Genomic DNA, 15,405 nt, shown 5'->3' on the forward strand with positions numbered 1-15,405 from the left:
AAACCAAAACCAAATTAACAAGAAGTTGAAAAAAAAATGTTTCAAAGTGTCCATCTCATGGATCAAAGAAAAGTTTGTGGAAAAGGGTTGGACATAATCGGAAATAATTTTTATCCTGTTAACTAAAGCATCAGTTTCAAAGTAAGAGCCAAATGCCCCACAATACCTACATTATGTTAGAGACCCCATGTCTTTGGCTTTTTACACCATTAAGCCAATCAGTCATTGTCTACGAGTTACGTGCTTTTTAATATTCACTAAATTGTCCAATATTTGCCTGAAAACTATCAGTAAAAAAAGTTTAAGCAAAAAAAGAAAGAAAAAAAGAGAAAGCTTTTGAAAAAATACTTTCATATATAAAGCTGTAACTCAGAGGAATTGCTTGAGAGTTTAATCTCAACGGTCTGTCTCTTATATTTGTTAAATGGTTAGCAGAAATTTATAATCTCAATGGTATAATTCTGTACAAAGGATAAACCATAAACTAGCAACCTTCCTGACATCTTTTGCTTGCCTGTCAGGAAAAGAAATGGCCTGCTTTGCTGTTTACTATGTGTGCTCCGTTTAGAAGAAACCCTGGCCTCCTATATTCTCCCATCTTCTGCCTAGCCGCTTCTCTGTAATCAAGAGTCTGAGACATATGGCAGAAGTTTGTTCTCCTGTGTTTCTTTTTTCCACTGACAGTATATAGAGCATGGCAGTGACACTGGGACTGCTTTCTGCCACAATGACAAACAGTGCTTGCTTCTTATAAGGGCACCTCAGAACAATGCAGGTTTTAACTAAAGCAGTAGCAATAATTAATAAAAGATGTATTATTTTTCTAGTTACGCTTACCAACAAGAGTGCGTTTTCTTGTCCTGACTCCTCCACAGTCCCCGTTACAGGAAGAAAACTTTGACCAGTTTGTAAACTGACAGTCATCTTGGCAGGGAATCTGGCACATCTGTGTTAGGGATGGTAATGGGCCAGCATATTTAAGGCACTCACTGATGTCAGCCTGTCCTCCATCTTGTCTACGACAAGTAATTGCTGGAAGTAAAAAGGGATGGGGTTTAATTCAGCATTTTTTTCATGAATGCCTCTATTCAGTTTAGTAAGTCTGCAATATTCTCCACAAAATCACAGTGAAAGCCCAGAATAGCTGTACAACAACCTAATATTTGCAATCTGTTATACCTTGAATGAATACATTTGGCATTTCTGACGTACTAGAGATTCTGTTTAAATCACTATTTATCAAGAATCACCAGGAAAAAAAAATGAAAAAAGTTCTACAGACAATTGTAAATATTAGGAAGGTTGCACCATGTTATCCTCACCTGTTATACCACTTTTCACATCATCATTTTGCCTACTGACACAGCCTATAACTCAGACATTAAGAAAACTTGCAATATTATTTTAAGTAGTGATTAGTTTATGAAGTTTTATCAGCAACATGTGTTTTAGAAAAAGGGATAGACATAAAATTTAGAAACATATTTGTGTTCTGGATAGCACTTAACCAGTCATAACAGTATTGCTGCCTGATGCTCTTCAGTAATTTCTAGTCTTGAAAAAGGGTTGAAGGATAAAGCATGATTGCTAGGGGTGGAGTATCAGCCAATAGGGGTACAGCTTTTTATAACAGGAATAGTCCTGTTTTTTGTTCAAGTTCTGAATAAAAGCTTCTTACTTATAGGAAAAAAAAATGTTTCTTAAGAAAACTTCAGGTGGCACAAAAGGAAGCAGTTGGGACACAAGGATTTACAAATAGGGAAGTTTCGTTAATATAGTCCCTAACAATGCTCTATTAGTTTCCCATGGATTTTTTTTTAACTGGTTGCTTATCTATGATTCTAACCAAAGCCTCAGTAAATCTAATTTTATTTCCTTTCCCAAAACAACTTAAAACTTATTATGCAGTAATAAAATTGGAAACTTCTAGTTGTTTGTTTACACAATAGAACAGTATTTATGCTTCTTGGCATCTGACAGCACACAGTAGATGCAGTACCTCATAATGACTGTGAAAGTAATTTGGGTCACCAGTTGTTGCAGTAACATTGCATCTGAACACAATATATCATTCTGCACACATATGAGGGAATACTGTGTTTTATAATACACTTGATTCCATAATTTAAGCATAGCACTTCAATTGTACTCACAATAATTGTTCTATTGGTATACGAATTGAAAAAAAATGTAAATTTTGCTCACCAAACTATTATGGCATAATCAGGTTCAACTGCTGGAGAAAAATGGGTTTTGAATACAGTGTTTCAGAATAAAATAGAGAACTTGCTCTAAGTGCTATCTCCTGGAGGAAACAGTTGAGGAAACTTTAACTTTTTTAGATTGCTGTAACGTAATTTTAAAGGTTTAGTGACCAGATTTTGTCCAACAGTTCTAAACTAAGTCTCTGCCTTATGATGACTGTAGCAAGCTGAACTTGATGACTCATATGGTCTACTCCAAGTCTATGTGCCTACTAAAACATCCAAAGGTCCCAAGTGAATTGTTTTTGCCACACATCTGCAATAAAATGCTGTGAAAAGGAAGGGAGTTTCTTTTTCCAGAGATGCTAAGCAAACAGTTTTCCTGATCCTTGACTACCCTTTGAGGTAGGGCTGCCAGCACTGTTTGTAATAGGCTCAGTACTGCATTAAGTTGTGCTTATTTGGGGACTTACCCTAACGTTGTCTAGTACAATTATTCTGAGAAATCCTATTATTATTAGTATAGTTTACTCAAGGGAACTCTTTTTTTCTTCAGATATTATTATAGTGATTCAATAAGCAAAACCAGATATGTAAAAATTGAAAATACATATAAACGCTATTTAAGAATGTGTTTACTGTACCTACTATAGAATTTCTAAAATCGCACAATTATTTTTGAAAGAAACAAGTCAAACCAGTACCTTCTAATACAAGCCTAAGCTATGATTTTGAATTCTTGTGAGATATTTTCTACTAATAACACACTGGTTTCCCTGAGGTAAACCTGGTTGACCTTGACATGTGCATGCATCAGCAAAAGTAACTGTATTATCTTCGCAGCTTTCTCAGGGAGATACAGGCCACTATTTTTAATAATGAAAACTATACCTAGACCAGGATTAAAATACAGTCCACTGATTAACCCAATATCTTTTAATAATCCTTCTTCAGAAGTTTAATATCAATTTTACATACTGCATCTCCATCTAGTCCTTTGATAGGCCATAAACACTGTCCACTGAAGAACATTATTTCTATCTAGCTGAATTGAGTTTTTATTTAAGCCAATATTCATTCCGTCATCTATCTTGGTTATTAAACATTACTCTGTGGACAGTTATTCACTTTACCATAAATTTTTTTTCAGATTTACATTAGTGCATCTAATTTACATCAAGAAGACCCAGGTGAGAAGCTCCCTGAGGATTAACACTTTGAGGCTTTTTTCCAGATTAACTGTCAGTTGTATTGCAGCAATCAAAGCAGGAAAACTCTTCATTCTTGAGACATAAATATTTTACCTTAATAACAACACAAATTAGAGGATAGCTTGGCATACTAAATCAATTCCTGAATGTTAATTTTCACAGTGCCTGTCCGTAACTATTCGTGTTACTTCTAGTTGACAAGACTTGGATGATTTGCTCTATATTCCATTTTCCTGTTATTCAGATTCAAGTATCAATTTGAAAGGCCATACTCCTTGTGACTGTTGAAGAGAGGGTATTTTTCCATTACTTCGAGTTGGGGTTTTGACAACTGTATGCATTCCATTAATACATTATTTTGGCCAGGTAATTGTCTTACTTGACATCTGAAAAGCTCTTACTGTTACTGGAGTTACTTTTTCACTCACAACCTAATTCAGGCAAAATCATCCCCTGCCTCTCGGACCAAATCTATGGTTCTTTAATTCTATTCTGTAAAAATCACTAAGACTGATGATTAGCTCACTATACAGGGAAATGTCTTCAACTACTATAAAGCCACACAGTCTCAGACTAATTATTTTGCCTATACAACCATGTTATATTTATTATAGACATTAGCAGGAAGTGTAAAGAGCATGGTGCTTCTATTACTGCATTAAGCCCAAATAATTGTTACGTGAAAACATAAAACACGAGTACACCTAAAAAAACCAATCACATTTACATGGAAACCACTTATAAAATTGTTTTGGTATTTAACAGTTATTATCTCCCAGAAGAAAGGTGTGAAATAAGCTTCAGTCTAAATTTTGTAGACAGGGACTTTGATGTAATTAAAACTTTACCTGATAGCATTATTTCCACCAAGCCACAGGGGACTACAGGCTAATATATTTGTTGTTGGCATAATGAAACACTAAGACTGCATTTTACAAGTCTTTTTATGTGTGGGTTTATATAAAAACCTTGCCAGTGTTACTATCACTAGTATACTTCAACTGAGATTTCACTGTGAGATTCAGTGACTCCTACAGCTAAAATATAAAGTGCTTTATACATGGGTTTGCTCTATATCCTTTGTTTTACAACACACGTGATACCATTTTTTTCAATTGTTAAGTATTTAAGTATTTGTTATAACATTAAGAGATTCAGAGCAGCCCTGCGGAGAAGGACTTGGGGGTGTTCGTTGATTAGAAAATGAGCATGAGATGGCTTCAGTGTGCGCTCACAGCCCAGAAAGCCAACTGTATCCTGGGCTGCATCAAAAGGAGCGTGACCAGCAGGTCGAAGGAGGTGATCCTGCCCCTCTGCTCTCGTGAGACCTCACTTGGAGTATTGTGTGCAGTTCTGGTGTTCTCAACATAAAAAGGACATGGTACTGTTGGAACAAGTCCAGAGGAGGGCCACAAGGGTGATCAGGGGACTGGAGCACCCCCCATATGAAGACAGGCTGAGAAAGTTGGGGCTGTTCAGCCTGAAGAAGAGAAGACTGTGTGGAGATCTCATAGCAGCCTTCCAGGATCTGAGGTGGGGCTATAGGCCCTTTCCAATCCTAACTATACTATGATTCTATGATTTTTAACAATAAAGATATTTTGCTTCATTTATAGAAAGGCAAGAATTATTTTAGCACACTAACTTCTTTACACCTATCAATGCTGCGCAGGCTAGGAATGCATCTAGGGGTTTGTGTTTGTTTGGGTTTTTTTTCTGTGGGATATCTCAGACTAGATACTCCATGATTAAATATTTCTATCATGAAGTATCGTAAGAAGGAGCACATGCCAATGTTATCATAAAAATAGAAGCCAAAGAGAATAACACTATGTTCTGCTGAACAATGCCTGGATATTCTGGCTCTTGTTTTGTCAATAAAAAATTAATTTCTCATGTAAAATAGTGCTCTTCAGCACTTTTGTCCAAATTCTCACTTCAGTACAAAAACCGAAGCTGCCCGTTGTCCTTTGCAGTGACTAAAATATGAATCTGACAATAGGGCACTCTCATCTGTTTACATAGTCTTTGTAGCTCCATGAAGGAAAACTGCTCCTTCAGGATATTGTCTCCTTCCTTGTGCTTTCAATCAGGGCATGAAACCCCCACGAGAGCAAATCTTCCCACCCCATAAGCAATGCTCAGAGAAGAAGGCTGCTGTCTGCACTTAGCCACAGTGAGAGGAAAGGGCTTTTGACTACTGGTGCTGTCTCTGAGCCTTCCCAGGGCTAAACAAGACTGCAAGGCCTCCTCGTGTCTCCTCGTGTGCTCACGGCCATCCTGGGAAGCTTTCCCCCATCCCCTGCTCCACTGTCTTTCAAATAACTCTATGTACACTCTGCAAATGAAAAATAGTGGGAACGCAGGATCAGCTCTTTAATAATGGCCAATTCCCAGTGACAGCAAGCACAGCTATTCAGGTGTTTTCTCTGACAACCAGGTTACTTCTGCTTAAATTTTACTAATAATCTTCCTCTTGCTATTACAGAATATACTGACAGATTTCACAATTTTCATCCCATTTCCCCTACAAAACTCTAAGAAAGATTTATGGTGGCAAGGACTGCAGGCTGTCCATCCTTTTACAGATCTCTTTTCTGTCATAAGGAGTAGCTCTTACCATGTGCATCCATCCACACACATCATGATGTGATTAGGCAGTTACAGTTTGGGCACTTGAGTTTCTCATCTGCTACATGTCTTTTTGACTAGCACCGGGGTGTAGTCCAAAAAGCCCTACTTAAATCTGCTACTGGCAAAACAAGTTTTTTAAGAAGTTTCTGAGGCCTTCCTATATGATTCAAAAGGGATCTGAACTTTATTTCTAAGTTCCTTCAGATGTCACTGGACATGAGGTTTACTGACACAGATTTTTAAAGATATGAGCATAACATAACATACACCATTCACAGTTCCAATCTTCATACATTAACCTCTATTACTGAGCATACCACTACTTGGGAGTTATGTGCTGATAAATGCCAGCCTTAAAAATACAAAGCAGCATCTCTTAGCACACCCTATCTGCAGCAGGTTCCTCTCACAGTGAGTTTTATAGCAAACATCCCCATCAAATTCTAGTAGTCTGGCTTTATCAAGCATTTACTCTCTTCTAGTTTTGGTACTTTTATTGGTATTTTGTATTCACCAGCACTTTGGGCCTGTCCCTCCTGGATGTCAGGTGACTCATCAAGACATTTGGTCAATTTACTCATCTTCATGGAGAAACAGTTACAAAAATAAACACAACATAAATGCTGGTGCAGTAAAGTATGTTTTTTCTACATGTCCCACTCTTGCTGGGTAGTATCAAAAGGAAGTTTCAAACACCTAGCTGATACACCCATAGTATTTTCTGTTTAGGGTTTTGAAAAAAAAAACAATTAAAAGTCTAAAGTTACTGCAATTCTATAATACATTCCTGCCATGCTTATCCACTCTTAAAAGCCATATTACCAGTGATATTGCAAATTTTCATTCATCATAGAAATTCAACACAACTGTCATGACTATCTGCCTTGCTCAAATAAGGTTCATGAATGTAACAATGAATTTTCTGCTCTAGGTATTAAATGCTATGTTACTGTGCTTAGGTTTAGATAAAAACAACTTCATCATGTGCATGAATAATGATCAAACACTTTTCTTTAAAAAAAAAAATTAAAGAAAATCTTTTCTTAAAACAAAAACCAAAACCCAGCAAACCATTTTATTCTGTTTCTCTACACTGACCAAAGTTCTAATTTTGTGACATTCATTCATTTAAACTGACATGATTTGTAACAAAACCTTCATCATACAAGACACTTAGAAACAGAGCTGTCTTTAACAATGAATCATAGTTCTAAACTTTATGATTCACCCAAATATCTCTTCTGCCAAGAGAGACCAATGTGATAAAAAAGCTGAAGAATAGAAACGTAAATAGTAAAGCTGTGATATAAAACAAAGCATGCATATGCTCTCGTTACATACAGACTTAAGATCAGACACCTAACCAGTCATTTTTAATGATTTCCAACTTCTAAATTTCCTTCAAATTAAATTATCTTTCTAACTAAAGTATGAAAAAATAATAGATTATTTTGTTCAAAATAAACTGCTAATAAATGTATAGTCAGTTGATCCTTTTCCCTGGTGTACATTCCCATTCTTTCTATTTGCTGATATATTACATGTTACAATGTTTGTGCATAGCCAATCATATCAGAAACTGGACAAACTAATAGCATTGACAACATACCTTTGCAGTTAAAAAGAACTGAGTACTGTTCCCACACACAAGAATGCAATTACTTGCTTTACTTATATCAACAAAAAATGAAAGGGCATTGCATGGGCTGAGATTACTTCTGCAAGATTATTGTTTCACCTTGTCATCAAAAGTAAATTACCACAAACAGATGAATGTGTGATTTCTGCAATCATGAGCATAATAAATTTCAGAGACAAGTCTTTTTTCAATTGGAAAAGGAATGCTTCTATGCCTACAGTTTTCAAAGTTTGGTAAACATTTGTACAGAAATCACTAACAAGCAGTTAAATGTACTGTGCAAAATATCTGTATTCCAGTATCTCATTATAAATGAAGTATCACAATGCTATACAAAGTGGAGTTCATATTTCAGTGTTTAGCATTTCATGATTTTGAGGTGTTTAAAAGGACTTACACAGTAGATCAGTCTTTTTCTGCATCTACATCACAAAATCATCTTTAAATAAATAATTATAGCAAAGAATTTTTAATAACATATTATCATGCAACATTTTCCATAGCCCATAGAAACTTTATGAGAAGACAAGTATGCAGGAGAATTAGCAGGGACAGGGGACAAAGCCTCTTCCAAAGTCTTCATTCAGAAACTGGTGAAATCTTTCTAATACTACCCAGAGCAGAGCTCAGTCAGGAAGATGCTTGCCACAGCATCCCTTCTGTGGACACCTTGCATGAAATCAACTCTTGTGCAGAGGACCAAACGAAATAATGTGCTTCCCTGAAAATTCACACATGGCTATTTTCATGGCAGAATTAGAAATGTAAGAGGGGAAAGGGAACGCAAAAAATCAACTTTTACTTCCAAATCATATTTGTTGTAAATGTGCTCAAGGAACCACAAAATATTTTACTTCTCTCAATCTAAAGAAAAGCTGTACTAGTTTATTTAGCTGATTCAGAATAGCAGTTTATATTACTAAGCACAAAAGATATATTCAACATATTTTCAGGTATTAAAACACTGAGACATGAGACATAATATACCTGTGCTCAAAACTTACATTCTGTGTTAATTTACGTCATTTACGTCAATGAGAAAAATACTGGGCAAAAAAATGCTTTGTCTTTAATTCCTGTAACTTTCATCTGTGCAACAGGCTAGATAAGATTTAGATACTTAAGAGTGAGCACAGATAATCCTTGGGTATCCAACTTAAACAACTTCCTCTGTGTATTCTATAATAAAACTTTCTACATTGGATTGACTTAACAAATCCAGGAGCAAACAAAAATCTTCCCTTTCTAACAGCTGATCTCAGAAACGTTACAGAATCCCACCAAACCCATCTTCTTTCTTTAGGCTTAGCTGCTCCCACAGTTCTTAATTAATGATTGCTCATCCTACTGCTTGACCACATTACACTGGAGCTACTTTCATTACATCTACTTGTAGGAGTGAGACTACTGCTTGAAAACATCTTCCATTGCATGATCAAACTCTGTGTAGTACCAGAAGGAAATTTTGCCATTCTGTTTTACCAGACTTGAAAACTGTATGGCCAGTAATTCCAGAATCCTGTATTACTTAATATGTGTATGTACTGCAAGAGATTTGAGTTACAATTATGAAAAAAGAAACTCTCATGATACACAAGAATATTAAAAAGTAATTTGCATGCACTACAGTTTCTTTGTTAACAGACTTTGGGGCAGGCAAAAGATTTAGGTACTACCACACAAATACAAGACAACAGTTTGTATTACCTGAACTCCTACCATCAAAGAGAGAAATCTTATTTTCTCAGTGTGTAATCTGAATGTTATCCTCTAGAGCTGCTAGAATTAGATTGCATTACTGATAGACCTTTGAAAGAATTACCACAGTCAGAAGTCTTTTGTATTAGCAGGCAATAACTTCAGGTTTTATTTTGTGGTAAGTCCTAAATTGATCTCCTGCAACACTGAGTAAGTGGTAGGAGGTACTAACTGAAGATTTACTCTATGACTTTTTTAAGTACACCATTACCTCCTCTAATACTTCAAGGAAGTTAATGATCTGAGCATTTCCCTTTCGCAGTTAGCAGTGTCCTTGCTCAGGAATTCCACAATCTGCTGAAGCAGTATTGTTTTAACGGAGAGGAGTTTGCACTCAGGAAAGGCAAAAGGAAAAAACCTTCCTGTAATTCAGGGTTGACAAAGCAATTCAGTCACTGTAACACAGTATGTAGGAACTACAATAATTTTCACAGACTTTATTTAATGCACCTAAGAAACCCCTTCTCCTGACTACATTTAACAGAGTCACACACATGCAATTTTGTTCAAACTACAAAATCCTCTATGAAGACAGGTGATAGTAAAGCTGGAACTGAACGCAAAAATTATTTGCTATTAGGTGGAAATGGTGGAAAAATATCTGGATCACTGGGCTTAAATGGTCAGTGATTTTGAAGTCCAACCAGCAGCTGGTTAAAAGCATATACTTTCCAGAAACAGCCCTGCATATTTGCTTAAGGTAAGGGTAGTGAAATAAACTGAACAAATAATGCCATATAATTAGTGACTAATGTGGTAGCTATACTTAAAAACAGATTAACACTGATATATTATGAATAAAACATTTGTCAGATACTGGTTAGGAAGCACACTGCTAGCATTCAGTATTTTCCTTTGCCAATGTGTATAAAGTTACATAAAAATAAATGTTAGGTTATAATAACCAAAATTATAGGCATCTCCCACACTGGTGCAGGTATAGATTTCTGAGGAATAAATGACAGAAACAAAGGGTCTAACCTCTTGCTTGTAGCCCAGGTCCACAAGTCTCATGTGCTCCTGGACTGTCTTGGCGCACGTACCATGGTACTAGCTGGCACCTGCGCCACTTGTGGGTCTTCCACCTGAAATGAGGGGGAAGCAATCAACTGCAAACAATCCATCTAAACTTGTAGCTATCAAAACTGAGGCAGCACAAGTACTAGACAGTATTATAAATCACCATAAGATGTTTCTTATTAATGCTAACTGGTTCCAGACAGTTACAATACTGTAAACTTTTCCCTCTTTTCTGTTAACTTTTTTTGCTCTTTTTAGGACTAGGCCATTAAGAATACAGGGAAGGAAGGAGGAGATAAAGGAAGAAAGAGAAAACAAACCATACATATTTTCAAGAATTGCAAAGTACAAAGGTACATTAACACTACCTTATAAATACAAAGTGAATACAAACCACAATATGAGGATTATACATTAATACAAAGTATTAGCACACTTAAATAACGTGTGAGAAAGATATTTCAAAAATGAGAATACTATATAAAAGAATTAAATTATATGACTTGAATACCCATTTAACAAAATAATTTCTTTGCTATTGATTTATACCCGAGCATGCTCAGAGCACCTCAACAAAATGGCATACTAAAATTTGAAAAGTGGATTTAGGGACATGACACTTGCATCTCATAAAAACAACATGGATCCATTAAATAACGATGACTTTTAAATACTAGCATGCCCTCTCCTCTTTCTCACTTTTACTTCTTTCTTTTTTCCACATATCTCAGTGAAGTAAAGATGTGTTGAAGTTTCGAGAATACAGTCCAGAGGTAAAACTCCAGGGTTGATTTCTGATTCATGCAGTACTGGGGGTGTCTTTTGGCAATAAGTACTGTTTCATATAGGTGTTAGAGCATTTCCTTCTCTTCCTTCTTTGCTCTTTCCCAGGTCTTCCCCCCTCCCCTTCCCTTAGGCATGCCTTGCAACACAACAGCAAGTGGAGCAATTCTGCCTTGCTTGAACAACAAACAAGTCTTGGAGTTAGAGACCTCAAAGATGAGGTCAGATGAGCAAAGTCTTGGGATTTATGTTTTGTCTTCTCAAATTTCAAATGACATGATTACAAGGGTAAAGTTTTCATAACAAGTTCCTTTGCTAAGCTCCATCTTCCAAATACTATCCCAAAAGGAGAAGTCAGAAGCAAAAAGAAACCCCAGCTAGAGCAAAGTATTGGGACAGTCATTCTAAATGGCTATGAGGGTGCCTCAGGGAATCCCAGAGCACCTGGGGTCTCCAGTAACTGAATAGCAAATGTGAAGTGCACCGAGAGATCCAATACTGTGTGAATATGGGCCCAGACCACATCAAAATAAAACACAGACAAAAAGAAAATGCAAAAAACTTTACTAACAAATGCAGTATTGTGCTTCTTAAATAATTTTGTCATGAATGTAAACTGCTACTTTTAAAAAGTTCCTTCTTGTGATGCAGAATACTCTAGGCCTTAAATATAACAAACCCAGACAAGTCTGGTTATTGTCACATCTCAGATAATTCACAGTTGTCTGAATTACTCAGAATGGGAGGAAAAAAATTGTTACATCCACAGCTCAAGCCATCAGCTGCTCTCATGTTTATAATTATCTCAATGGTTTTGCACCTAAAGTTTCATTGCAACCTGCCTCTGTGGGCCAGTATCTGAACTAAGGCATGAGTCAAGCTGAACATGTGAGTCCATCTGTTGCAGCATGTACATAGGTCAGAAAAATGCTAAAGGAAGTATACAGAAAATGTGTTTAGTATTAGTTTCTGTCATGAAATGCAAATTACGTCACCTACCTCTCCCTAGCAGCTCTTCTTTCTTCTGCTCAGCACCTTATAATGCACTAGCTCAAGAAAATTTGATACTGAAGGTACTAAAGAGACAAGGAAAAGCCAGCATTTTAAAAGATAAAACTCTGGCTCTGGTATCAACTAGAAAAAGTTGTCAAGCTGTATTTCTCTGATGTTTGGAGTACTGATTTTAGTAGTTTCCCAATGCTCTTTTGCATCCTTTCATATCTTTTACTTACCTACAGTGTGATCTCCTAATGAATTTGCAGTAATATTTTATACCAGATGAAAGTATTTTATTTCTTTAATCTCAATTTTGTTTCACTAAAAAAGGTTAAATTCTATTTGCACCTCTGCAAGAGAAAGTAATTTCATGGGAGAAACAGAACACTGGCTTCCAAAAAACATGTTTGATATTCATTATTCATAAAAAAAAATAAAAGGAATTTTTAAAATCTTGTCAAGTAAATCCAACCAAATGCATCAGAATTTTCTATATTTGAAATGCGTCAACAGCCAGATCTTGTCGTATGTGTACAGCTTCCCACACTACTCAGATGGATACTATGGAACTGCCCGAAAATTTTCTTATGCAGTTAGGCTGCAGTTCCCCACCTTCTGGAACAGTTCTCAGCATTCTCTGGTGAAGATCAGGACAACACAAACAATTTTGTCTATTAGAGGATACAATCAACTGTGGACTGTCTCAGGGCTGACAGGATGGAAGGACAGAGGATACAATGCATGGCACAGTATGGCATACAACTCAGCTCTCCTAAACAGATAACGCTGCATTTCAATGCTTTGGATGGCTTAGAAGGTAAGATTTTATTTTTGTTTTTTTTTTTAATGGTATGGAATGTCAAAGTCGTTGCTAGGAAATATTTATCCTGGAAAGTAATTCTTAGTTGTTGCCACGTTCCTGCAAAGAAACCAGAACAGAATGAACCAGCAATACACTATGGGCCCAACTAAGTCTATATTCTGTTCTGAAAGCTTGATATAGCTATGAATCCTACTTTTCTACATAATACATATTAGAATCATAGGATCATAGAATAGTTTGAATTGGAAAAGAACTTCAAAGGTCATCAAACCCAGCTACCCCTGCAATGAGCAGGGACATCTTCAACTACATCAGGGTGCTCAGAACCACATTCAGCCTGGTTTTAGATGTCTCCAGGGACGGCTCATCTACCACCAGAGAGCCACCTACTGTTAAGAAGTAGAATTCAGCAAACTCTAGTAGTAATACAAGCTGAAAAATCATGTCTGAGTTGTCTCTGCTGATTAACAGTACCTGTAGCTATAGCACACGGGAGAAGCTTCACATTCCTTTTCCTCAAACAAAGAGTCTGGGCACTCTCGACCACCATTGGCAGGGAGCTGGATGATGACTCGGTGACGAGACTGCTTCTTTACTGTGACACCTCCTGCAAAGAATAGAAGAGCTTGTTTCTCCTCATACTACATAGGGATGATAGTAATTAGGGCAAAACCAAGATTTAACGTAACAGGTGTTTGAACAGACTGCTGTAGTACTGATATGCTATTTTGTCCATAAGCAGAAAATAAAACGTAACAGAGAAAACATTTTAATCTCAGCTAAAGGCAAGGAAGCAGAACTAAATAGAAAGCAATAGTAGTAATACTGAACAAATGAATATACAGCTGATATGAATACACAGTTCAAGTGAACAGAAATTAAACCAGCTCAGTTTGCTGCTACACTTTCAAAGTCTAAGTATGCCCTAATCATTTGTATGAAAAGTCAGAAACAGAAATTCCACTCTGGAATTAATTTACAGTTTACAGTTTTTAATTACTATAGAATCATAGAATAGTTAGGATTGGAAAGGACCTCAAGATCATTCATTATTAATTCATTATTAATGATTATTAATGATAACCAATAAATAGCTCCTGTACAAATTTTGATTTCAGTCATCTTCAGATATCAGCTCTTCAGGCAGAAAGTTAAGAGCCACAAATCTATGTTAGTTCCAGAGTTAGTTTTTGTTAGCACCAAATTTACAAATACTATTTGGTAAAAGTCTTGGAATTTTTTTTTTTTTTAATTTTTTTTGCCCCCGGAGAACTGTAGGACAGCCATTTGGTTGACTGGGTTGATACCAGCTTTTGGCGGGTTATTACAGCAGCTGCAGCTTGTCTGAACACAGAAGCATGCTGGACCATGGCCAAACAATTGTAATTACAAGCAAGCGGTAGGAGAATCCCAGTGGTGGCTCTCTACCACCTGGCTGCTTTTCAACACAGAGGAAACCCTCCACTCACAAGTCAATCAGCTCCAGGAGATGCCAGGAGCTGGCAAAAGGGGCAAGACAGACATGTGGCTCAGCAGAGCTGCTGACCAGCCTGCTGACACAAATGGGTAAACCCCATGAAATAAAATTGCTTGTGTAATATAAAGAGAGTTTGACTCACTGAATAGACAGAATGCTAGTACTTCACAAACACAGTCTTATAGGAGCCTACATGTTACTTTGCAGTAAATATGTGTGAAGAAATGCTCACTTGGTTAAGAACTTTCTTAAAACCCACAAAAATGAGAACAGAAAAGGATGACATTTTTGTCCAAGATGATCTGCCCCAACAAAAAAATGAATGATGATGTAATATAACATAGTATTTAATAACTGTTGTGGTTTAACCCCAGCAGCTGCTATGTACCATACAGCTGTTTGCTCACTCACTGCCCCCCTCCTCAGCGAGATGGGGAGAAGAACTTGAAAAAGATAGAAATGGTAGGCTGAGGAAATAAAGTAAAATATAATATTAATAATAATGATGATGATAACAAAAAAGTAATAATAAGGAAAAGAGAGAAAGAAATAAATCCAATAAAGACAAGTGATGCACAATACAGTTGCTCACGACCCGCTGACCCAGCCTGACACAAGGATCAATCTGTCCTTCTAGATGACTCCCCCCCCAGTTCCTATACTGGCATGGCATGCCATGTTCCTATACTGGCAGTTCCTGTACTGGCACGACGTGCTGTGGTATGGAATACGCCTTTGGCTAGTTTGGGTAGGTGCCCTGTCTCTGCTCTCTCCCGGCTTCTTGTGGTCCTCCTCACGGGCAGAGCATGAGATTGAAAAGTCCTTGACTTAAAGTAAGCATTACTTAGAAACAACTAAAA

At 36.7% G+C, this 15,405-nt stretch overlaps 1 protein-coding gene across 1 annotated transcript in view; it reads right to left on the reverse strand.

The window, feature by feature from the left end:
* Nucleotides 1–15,405, reverse strand: part of THSD7A (thrombospondin type 1 domain containing 7A) — a 191,866-nt gene that overhangs the window by 43,355 nt on the left and 133,106 nt on the right. The window contains exons 11-13 of the mRNA XM_005153055.3: nucleotides 13,543–13,675; nucleotides 10,428–10,531; nucleotides 838–1,032 (exon numbers count right to left, since the gene is read on the reverse strand). Coding sequence (XP_005153112.2) covers nucleotides 838–1,032; nucleotides 10,428–10,531; nucleotides 13,543–13,675 — 432 coding nt within the window. The remainder of the gene's footprint in view (nucleotides 1–837; nucleotides 1,033–10,427; nucleotides 10,532–13,542; nucleotides 13,676–15,405) is intronic.

The sequence above is a fragment of the Melopsittacus undulatus genome, chromosome 1 (genome assembly GCF_012275295.1).
Source record: "Melopsittacus undulatus isolate bMelUnd1 chromosome 1, bMelUnd1.mat.Z, whole genome shotgun sequence".
Taxonomy (NCBI): domain Eukaryota; kingdom Metazoa; phylum Chordata; class Aves; order Psittaciformes; family Psittaculidae; genus Melopsittacus; species Melopsittacus undulatus.